The following is a 10,783-nucleotide window of genomic DNA, read 5'->3' on the forward strand; positions in this document are numbered from 1 at the left end:
GCCATAATTCCGACAACCTTGAATATTTTTTTTAATTCAACTTGTTGTTTCTATTTACGATAGTGCTACCAACGAACTGTCTTTTGCTTTTCCAAATAAAATTTGCATAAAAAACTTAAAAAATCACGAACTTAGCTCACGTTTTTGCCACAACTTTGTATATAACCCCTTAATCCAATGATTTTCATCCACTATCTCGTTTTCTATTTAGATTTCAATCTCTGTAGTGCAGGTATTGATAGTCGAGGTTACACAGACTAGCGAAGTGTCAAAAATTGCAGCCAAACGGACTGTTAAAAAGTGCAGTTAAACGGACATGAGGGTTTTGAGAGGGAAAGTACAAGAGGAAGCCCATGCAAGGGATCATCCATTAGCATTTTTTGGATGATTTTTAACACCCCCTCCCCCATCGTAGCATTTCGTTACAAACCTCTAATTAAGGTAATTACGTAGCTTGACGGTAACCCTCCCCCCTTGTCCCCGTGAACAATTAAAAAAAATATAAAAAACGATGTTAGTTAGATGAAACGGGTAAGGTTGTCGTGACTTCAGGTCAATCCCTATTCCCCTTTATAAAAGCTACGTAGCATGACATGACCCCCAACCCCCCTGTCGTCACACATCATCACAAAATGCAAAACTTCCACCTTTCCCATATAATGCTACGTCATTTATGGATGGTCCTCAAAGTAACGACACTGAATCCTTCTGGATAAAGACTCGACACGTCAATCGTTTGTTTACCATTTATCTGTCAGTGTCATTCAAATCGAGCACGAGACCTGTCAATGTCATTCCAATCGAGCAGAAGACTTGTCAAATGTTGCATTCTGTTGAATTAATTTTTTTGAAAGTATTGTGATAGTGAGTTAAAATATTTTGAATAAATTTCTGAATCGAATCCGAGGGGAACAACACGCCGTGATTTGTTGATGAAATAAACTTATAATTTAAAACTCTGATTAGATTTAAAAAATTGGTATTGGTTAGATCAAAATGGATTCGAATTTCCGACATTACTTGATAATGGTTTGGAATGGCCGAGGATGGTTTGAAATGTGTCATAAAAAATAAATTGAATTGCTCGAATTTCACGTTTTGACAGTTTCAGTGCTCGATAAAATCAAAACAAAACATTGCCAGCAGCAGGAACAGGAACAAATCAAAACAGAAACATAAATTTTGTTGCCAGAATTATTTAAAGTTTCGAAAATAGAGCATGCAGAGTTGCCAGTTACATCAAATTGATTGGAATTCGAGCAAAATTGGATTGAGATTGGATTAATTTGTTGAATTTTTTTCAAATATTTTAGCAATACTCGATGTGATAGAAAATTGTTTAAATTTTCTGAAATTGCTGAAAAAAATGAAAATGAAATGCAAAATCGATGCATTCATGCAATTATTCTGAAGTGACGTTCCCCTCGGAAAGTAGCTTAAATTTTCCAAAATTACCGGAAAAAATACGAATCCATGCAAAACTCAACGGTATAACAATTATTCTGAAGTGACGTTTTCCTTGTTCGATTGTAGCTGTTGGTTTCAGTCTTCGCGCATCTCTCTATAAGCATTATCTCTGTTTCAGACCACACACCGACTGTTGGACAGTGCACTAAAGAAACATTCGATAACAGCTTCATTTGGTGGTTGGTTGTGCCGGCAGCTAAAGTAGTGTGATTTTGTTCTTCGCATATATTTTGTCTATAGATGATGTGACTTGGTTCTATATGCATTTACTAAGGTAAGTACAGAGCGCATGCGTTTGAAGTTTTCCAGAGTGATCAGTCTGATAATTTCACGGTATTATTATTTATTTATGAATGGCTAAAATGAACATACAGCAATGTAAACAAGGAATGGACAGCAGATTCGGGCGTAGAACGTTGCATGATGATACAATCAACAGAAATAAGTGATAGTTCAGCAAGACTGTTTACAAGGTATTAGAATTTAAAGGCAATCCGTAACCAGTTTTTTTGTGATGTGGGGGAATTAAAAATTCTCTAGTTCCCAGAACTGTCAAAATAGAGAGGTTTAGGTTACACATTGTCATGCAATGTTCTATTCGTTTGGTGTGTATTATTCATTTGCATCGTTCGTTGAGAGAAATTCCCGAGGGGCAAGCACTAAATCTTCAATACCACGAAGTGCGCAGTTACTGTAGGTATCATAAAGTACATTAAGTATGGCAAAGATTTAAAAAATACGCATAAAGTTCATTGTACTTTAATTACTGAAACGATTTTAAGTACAGCGCCTTCGTACTTTAGATATGTAAAATATTTTTATTACCGTCAAGATGTGCTTTAAATAATTTAAGTACGTACACATCGACATTAATTACATTAAGTACCTTATTAAGTATATTTGAAGTATTGTTCAATATTTTCATTACTTAAACTATATTCAAAACATGTTGGTATTTACAGTACGACGCACTCAAACCTGCTTGTGCTTGCCCCTCGGAAATATTCACTAACGAAAACATTTGATCAACCAATTCAATCTATTAATTCCCGACGTGAATAGAGTATTAATTTAGGCTTTATAACGGCATTCCATTAATGGAATTGGATGATTCCATCAAAAGTAATAAGAGAACAACTTTTCATAGTCGGGCATTGTTGGAACAAGCAGTCTGTTGACGCAAAGCATAGTTATTGATAAGAGACGTGAGCCGCTGAGTTTTTAAGTGGGTATTCAAGGAAGCTAGTATATCAAGTTTTCATATTGGTTTAGGATTCCATTTTTTTATTTGAACACTCCCGTTATCATTTCATCTAATTCTATGATAATGTTGATAAGCTTGCCCGTGCATTTGTTACGAAAAATTGTATATTTGTTTTCTCTTGAATAGTCTTATCAGTTTCTCCGGCAATGATAACTTGATAAGAATTTCTGAAGTGCCCATAACCTACATGCTTCCCATACAATCAAACATATTTTATTTATTAAGTGAGATTGGATACTCGTTATTCTATCTTTGAATTTGGCGTGTATCTCAGCAGAACAATACTAATATCATTGAAATAACTCATAGGGAATCTTCGCATGTATCTTTTTGGAACTTCACATGTTTTCAATGCGATATATGGTTTCGTTTGATAGATATTTTGTATGTCATTTTGCTAACTTTGAGGTCTACCACAGCATGGTAATGGCATTTTCATGGGTTCAACCTAGGGGCAGATCACTTGTGATACATTTTTAAAAATCAGCTAAATTAAATGCATTTCTTTCCATCAAAATAGAAATTCGTAATGTATTTTGCGTTGCGTGCAATGTATTTTGCGTTGCGTGTAAGACGTCAAAACCCTACAAAAAATCAGCCCTACATTCAACAAAACGTCGAACAAAGTGAATCAGCGTAGGACGTTTGTTAAACAAAATTTTCTGCGAGGGAGTGCAAAGTTGATGCAAAAATGAAAATTAAATGCATTTTTTCTAATTTGATGCAAATTTGTTATACATTTCTAGAGTGATTTGCCCCTAGGGTTCAACCCATTTCAGACACCAATGTCAAACCCCGTGGTCAATGGGTTTTGTTTCTTTTGCTCGGGTTATTTTTTGTCAAACTGTATAGACCCTGCAAGAATTTATATCCGTGTGTATTCTCTTCGAAACTACATTCTATATTTCTTACCTATTAATGTTAGTATTCAATTTTAAAGCTTACCCCATTTATCCATCGTAGACTCAATAAACTGGCGGAAGCGACATAACTGATCCCATTTACTTTGGAGGACACTCAACATGGAATAATGCAATAATGAAATAATGAGCGAGTCAGGATCAGTATTGGACATACAACGTATCATTTCGGCATGTAAAAGAAATGATCTAAAGTTTCTGCAAAATCTGAAACGATCCGAAACATTGCAGCACTTTGAGTCAACCGAGCTTGACGAGGAGAGTCACAATGCGTTTTACTATGCCGTACGTTCTGGAAATGTTGAGCTCGTCAAAACACTGATTGACAAGTTGCCGAGTCATGATATTAGCAATCCACTTTCCGATGCGTATGAAGAATTAAAATTAAAGAACATATCGCTCGACGAAAAAGTTGAGGAATTTGTGGAGGAAAAACTTATTCACCTACGTTTCTATTCTGAAAAAGTTGCCAACGATTTCGATAACGATGATATTAATGACCGAATCGACATGGTTATCGAAGACTTGGATCGCTTAAACCAGGAATACTCTCCGGAGAACGTGGAAGTTGACGACAAATTTCTGTTCCTGTGCCGAATTATGGCACAAAATCTCCATGTTTTGAAAGGGCGGCTGAAATCAACGTACAACGTGCTGCCTTGGGAAGAGATGGAATTTTGTTTGTGCGCTTTTGTGTTGTCTTATACCAAACAACAAGAAATCAACTTTTTCTACAATGTGGTCCTGGACAAGACAAGATTATTAAAATATATGAAAATTTTCCAACGGGTCACAGAAAGCCTGAGACCGCTCACAGGTCCTGCTAAATGCATAAGTAAAACTGGTCGAAAACGCGTTGAAAACATCAAAGATATCCTAGATAGAAATCAGGACTTCGAAGGGCTGTATTCTGATTACGGTCAAATCAAAGATATTTACGTATTAGAACGAATCAAGTACTATGTAGAACTAGCTCTAACCGATGTCGAGGATGATAACTTGCACTGTCTTGCAGCCGAAAGAGCTCTACAGGTCATGGGCGAATATTTGAAAAATACTCCGCTATCTCCACATCTATCGGAGATAGTAAGTGACATCCTGCTTTCTAGTTTCCATAGAAATCAGAGGAAAGCTTTGATCGAATTGCGTGATCATTTGTCACACGCAATCGTAGATAATAATTACGTATACGAAAAACGCGAGGAAGCTCGTCGGATGAAACCTGATTTGACAGAGGGATTAAAACAACTAGCCAATGTCATCCAAGATGTCATGCTCGATAGAAAACAACAAATGTTAATTATGGCACATAAACAACTAACCAATAGTGAGCAGTCTGCGTCAGCGCAAGCCAAATTTGTTCGAATATTAAATAACGTAGATATAGAGAATATTGATTTGCAACGGCATAGCTCAAAAATAGATATACTAACCGAAGACTTTCTATATAGCGTACGTATGTACGTGCCAGATTTAACGCATTACCAGGAAGGTTTAGTGGTCAAGATACAAGAAACTCTTGAATTGGCCAGAAATAGTATGTCTGATACTCCCACAAGATACGTTTCGTCATTGAAGTGTTTGATAGAACATTTGAATTCAGTTCCAGTTTTATTTGTGGACGATTTGTTAACAATAATCGAGACACATACCAAATTATTTGAATCAGGTGATTTGTTTGTCAATATACACAAACTGTTCCGCAGTATTGAAGCGAAACTTTCACGAAATGAAATATTTGGATTTTATGATAAACTTTTTAATATTGCAAAACTAAAAAATAATAAAATTGACTGTATCGAGAAGTATAGATATGCACTCAAACCAAAAACAAATCACACGTGCGTCGACGATACCATCAATTCTCTTTTCGATCAGATCGTGGAGACCGCAAGCTTTGATAATAAAGAGAAAATACAATTCACGAAACATATGGAAAGTTTAAAGTGTGATCGCGAGAAACGAACTGATAATCGTTCAACGTATGGAGAGTTTCTGAAAAAAGCGCAGAAATATCTCGACTTAGCAGATTTGAAATCATTCTATGAAAGTGTGATAAAATTGTTTTCGAAAATGAGGAGACCCATACTGAAAAAGATCGAAACGGCTGTGGGTGATATTAGGAAAGAAAAAGAATTGAAGTACACACAACATTTCCATGAGCGATTAGAAATGTTGCAAAATTTAGTTTCAGCAAACTGTATCTATACAGTAAAAATAAGGAATGCTGCTCTTGAAATTTTATTGCTGGATATTTTTGCATATTTGGAGGAAAAATTATCTCTTTTAGACGCCGGTACACGAAGTACCGCATCATACTTAGACAAGAACATTCCAATCCTGACTGGAAAGCAGATGCGCAATTTTTTGGCACACGGTAATGCCTTACCGTGCATTTTACCATCCAACCCATCAATAGCAGTTGTTTGTAATATTCAAGAGATATTTAAAAATAAAAGCAGCTTACTGGGAAGTTGTGATTGCAAGAAAATTGCTCAACCAAATTCCTCGTTCCAAGAATGGAAGCAGAGTGTTCGCGACAAAATTGAGTTAATAACCATTCAACAGAAGATGTTTGCTGCTGCAGAGGCAAACATTCTTGAAAATGTACTTAAATATATACAAATCGGAGCAGATAAAAACGCAAAAGATTTTAATCACTGCAACATTCTTCACTATGCAGCCAGAGGTGATAGTATAAACATATTTGAATATTATCATGATAATGATTTGATGAAGTCCGAAAATCATGAAGGTAAGCTGCCAATACACATTGCGGCTGAATGTGGGAGTTTGAAAGTTATAGAGTTTTTGATATGCGAAACTACATTACAAAAATATAATTTAATCGATGTAACACACAAAAATGGTTGGACACCATTGCACTTTGCTGCACGAGCGGGTCACATCGAAATAGTTAACGCTTTGCTGACTAAAGGTGCAAACGTTGATGCTACGAGAAATGACAGTTGGACACCATTGCACTTTGCAGTGCTAAACGGTCACACAGAAGTGGTTAAAACTTTGCTGACTAGAGGTGTCCCAATCGATGTTACAACTAATGGAGGTTTTACATCATTGCACGTTGCAGCACAAAATGGCCTCACCGAAGTGGTTAACACTTTACTGACTAAAGGTGCTAAAGTCGATGCAACGCAAATTGATGGCTGGACACCACTACATGTGGCAGCGCTAAATGGTCACACCGAAGTGGTATACACTTTGCTGACAAATTGTGCCTCTGTCGATGCTGTCACCAATGAGGGACTTTCGTCATTGCACGTTGCAGCACAAAGTGGCCACATCCAAGTGGTTAACAGTTTACTGTCTAAAGGTGCCTCCATCGAAGCAGCAACGACTAATAAGGGTTATACGCCATTGCATTTTGCAGCACAAAATGGCCACACCGAAGTAGTTAACATTTTATTGACTAAAGGTGCCAAAGTCGATGTCACGCTAATTAACAGTTGGACACCACTACACGTGGCAGCGCTAAATGGTCACACCGAAGTGGTTTGCGCTTTGCTGACAAATTGTGCCTCCGTCGATGTTGTCACAAATGAGGGTATTTCGCCATTGCACGTTTCAGCACAATATGGCCACATCAAAGTGGTTAACATTTTACTGAATAAAGGGGCCTCCATCGATGCAACAACTAAAAAAAAATATTCGCCATTGCATTTCGCAGCACAAAATGGTCACATCGATGTGGTTAACGCATTACTGACTAAAAGTGCTAAAGTTGATGCAACGGAAATTGACAGTTGGACACCATTGCACTTAGCAGCACAAAATGGTCACATCGAAGTGGTTAACGCTTTACTGACTAAATGTGCTAAGGTCGATGCAACGGAAATTGACAATTGGACACCGTTGCACTTAGCCGCACAAAATGGTCACATTGAAGTGGTTAACGCTTTACTGACTAAATGTGACTCCATCGATGCAGCAACTAAAAAGGGTTCTACGCCATTGCACTTTGCAGCACAAAATGGACACACCGAAGTGGTTAACGCTTTACTGACTAAATGTGCCTCCATCGATGCTACAACGAATAAGTATTTTACGCCATTGCACCTTGCAGCACTAAACGGGCACATCGAAGTGGTTAACGATTTACTGACTAAAGATGCCAATGTTGAAGCTAAGGGATATGGCAGTTTGACACCGTTGCACACTGCAGCACAACGTGGTCACACCGAAGTGGTACACATTTTACTGACTAAAAGTGCCGCCATCGATGCTACAACCGTTATAGGTTTTTCAGCATTACATTTTGCAGCTGAAAACGGTCATATCGAAGTGGTTAATACTTTACTGGCTAAAGGTGCTGAAGTCAACGCTACAGAACTTCACAGTTGGACACCATTGCACTTTGCAGCACAACATGGTCACATCGAAGTGGTTAACACTTTACTGATTAAAGGTGCTAAAGTCGATGCAACGGAAATTTGCAGTAGAACAGCATTGCACTTTGCAGCACAAAATGGGCATTCCGAAGTTGTTAAATCTTTGCTAGATAAAGGTGCCTCCATCGAGGCTCCAGATAATAAGGATTTTACGCCATTGCACTTTGCAACACAAAATGGGCACACCGAAGTGGTTAACATTTTACTGACTAATGGTGCTATTGTTGATGCTACGGAAAATGTCAGGTAATGGTGTCCACAACTCCACACGCTCGTTTAAGATAACTCAGTGAATGAAAACCCTAATTACTCAGATCCAGACTCAATCAGAATAATCGTGTAGCACCTGTACAATGTCGAGTTCGAGCGAAGACTACATATTAAGAAGACTGATATCTCTTTCCTTCCCCCGTACAAACGAGAAGTGACACAGGTTACAGCGCCTCTATTGGAGGAAGGTAGGAAGCTTAAATCTAAAGATGTATATGTGTGTGTGCATCACTACGGGAAGTACCAACTTTACCCGCAAGTGGCGTTGCTGTTACTGTCTCCAGATTCTGGACAGAGCTGCTATAGTCTTCTTGATATACAGTCTTCGGTTCGAGTGACACTATTGGTAACATTTGACGAATGTCAATGCTTATTGCTTTCTGCATATTACTCATTTTACGAGTTGTTCCACTCTTAACTCTCAAAAAAGCAAGTCTAAATTGTGACTTAAAGAAGCATTGCTCCTAAGACCCAATGAAATCAAAAACCTATTTTTTTTTCGTTTTACCAGTTAGAAAATCGAAACTCCGAAAACGCTCGATAATTTGTATTTCTAATTACAAGTTCATTGAAACTAGCGAACTGTAGCTAGCCGGGCCTCTGAGGCCCCTAGCCTTTTTGAGGCTTAACCGAATCGAGTACGTATTTACTCAAATTTAACTTCTGCATAGCCTCTTTTTTATTCAGTTCTAGTTACGAGACTTTAAATTTTTTCATTCGTCAAGTAGCGCAGTTTCATTCAAAGTAGAATAACGTATAGAATGAGTCAATTTCCGGGTGAATGTCGGATTGGCATTTTTGCATAAATCGTTTATTTGACACGGCATTTGCAAAAGCATTTTGATTTTTTACGAAATGACACACTTTTCGATAGCAGAACGCTGAAAATGCCATAAATATGGACACAAAATTGCCTATGGGACCATCCATAAATGGCGTAGCATTTTTTGAGTGATTTTAACACCCCCCTCCCCCATCGTAGCATTTCATCACAAACCTCTAAATACCCCCTGTTAATTACGTAGCTTGACGGTAACTCTCCCCCCTTGTCCTCGTAATTTTTTTTTCAAATAAAAAACGATGTTAGTTGTTCCCCTTTACAAAAGCTACGTAGCATAACATGACCCCCTACTCCCCTGTCGTCACACATCATCACAACATACAAAACTCCCCCTCCCCCATATAATGCTACGTCATTTAAGGATGGTCCCTGTTTAAAAAAAAAATGCAATAAAAAATGCTACGTGCGGCCCCAGGAAAAATTAATTTTTGAATACGCTGTGAAAATTTCAGAATGATCTAGTCATTTGTTCGAGTCACATTTCCGACCTGCTAAAAAAAATGGGTTTCGAGAAAAACGCGGTTAAAGTTATCGGTACACCATAATTTGCATGGATTTATTCCAGTGGCGTAGCCAGGGGGGGGGGGGGTTGGGGGTTAAACCCCCCCCCCCCAAACCAAAATTAATTGGAATGAAAAAAAAAATTGATGCTGACGAATTTAATTTAATATTCCACAAAATATTTTTGGAAAAATATTCTCTGATCACTACATTGAGAACTGTGTTTAAAGCGTCATGAGAACTTTTGGAAAATTGTGGGAAGGGCCCCAGTGATGGCATTTCACCCTAGTGATGCACTGGCGCGTAAGTGTGATGCCTACACAGAGGATACAATGATCACACACCACAGAAAAAAGCAGAACGCTCTTTCTTTCGGAGCTGTATAGACCGATTTCAAGTGTGCGCTGGTGTTGAGGTAGTTGGGTGCGAGATAACCGTGCTCTCTTGCTCTTTCAATTCTCTGTGGCGCGCTCAGATAAAGTCACCACCGCGCGCGCCCCAGAGTCGCTGTGGTGTATTCACTGGCGTGGTTTCACTGGCGTGTATTCACTGGCGTGTGATCTTTGGTTTGTTTTCGTCTTACAAGCGGCATTGCGAGTGAGATTGATTTGATTTGCATTTGCTGTGTGGATGGTGGTAGCTTATTTCAAGCTTATATTATTTTCTACTGAACATTTCATACAAGTTGCTTGGTAAAGCGAACGAGTTTATAAAGTATTGTTACACTACCTGCAAAACTAAAAGTACTCGGTCCTCGGAGCAAATTGGGAAAACTTTTTACGTATCATCGTATAGAGAGTTTTATAATGACCAGAGGCACCTGATATGCAAACTCGTGTTATAAGTATTGATAGTTTTATTATAACTTAATCCTACAAGTTTAAAACGAAATCTTAGATTTCGTCGACAGGCTTGACATATTCAGTAAAATTAGATATACGCTTGTGACGATAATTAATTTACATACACAGTGGCGTAGCCAGAAATTTGGTTTGGAGGGGGTTTTGAAGAAAATCTTAGATTTTTCAAAAATGTTGGCGGGTCTATTGATGACATTTAATCTGTAGGCCGCGATCGACTGGGTACTACCGTGCTCTGCAGCAATAGCGAA

At 38.1% G+C, this 10,783-nt stretch overlaps 1 protein-coding gene across 4 annotated transcripts; it reads left to right on the forward strand.

Moving 5' to 3' along the window:
- The first annotated feature begins 1,629 nt into the window (after positions 1-1,629).
- LOC131684839 (uncharacterized) lies at positions 1,630-9,745 on the forward strand. 4 transcript variants are annotated; one of them, XM_058968046.1, is made up of 3 exons: positions 1,635-1,741; positions 1,842-1,940; positions 3,695-9,745. In XM_058968046.1, the coding sequence occupies exon 3, from the start codon at positions 3,778-3,780 to the stop codon at positions 8,308-8,310; it is 4,533 nt and encodes a 1,510-aa protein (XP_058824029.1). In that variant the 5' UTR covers positions 1,635-1,741; positions 1,842-1,940; positions 3,695-3,777; the 3' UTR covers positions 8,311-9,745. The 4 variants fall into 4 exon arrangements, with proteins under 4 accessions (XP_058824027.1, XP_058824029.1, XP_058824031.1 ...); XM_058968044.1 differs by lacking the exon at positions 1,842-1,940 and having other exon boundaries at positions 1,630-1,741; XM_058968048.1 differs by lacking the exons at positions 1,635-1,741; positions 1,842-1,940 and adding an exon at positions 1,956-2,072.
- The last annotated feature ends 1,038 nt before the right edge of the window (positions 9,746-10,783 follow it).

The sequence above is a fragment of the Topomyia yanbarensis genome, chromosome 2 (genome assembly GCF_030247195.1).
Source record: "Topomyia yanbarensis strain Yona2022 chromosome 2, ASM3024719v1, whole genome shotgun sequence".
NCBI lineage: Eukaryota > Metazoa > Arthropoda > Insecta > Diptera > Culicidae > Topomyia > Topomyia yanbarensis.

Bases quoted from the DNA above. Each gene is read 5' to 3' on its own strand.
- LOC131684839 (XM_058968044.1), top strand. From the start codon at position 3,778: ATGAGCGAGTCAGGATCAGTATTGGACATACAACGTATCATTTCGGCA.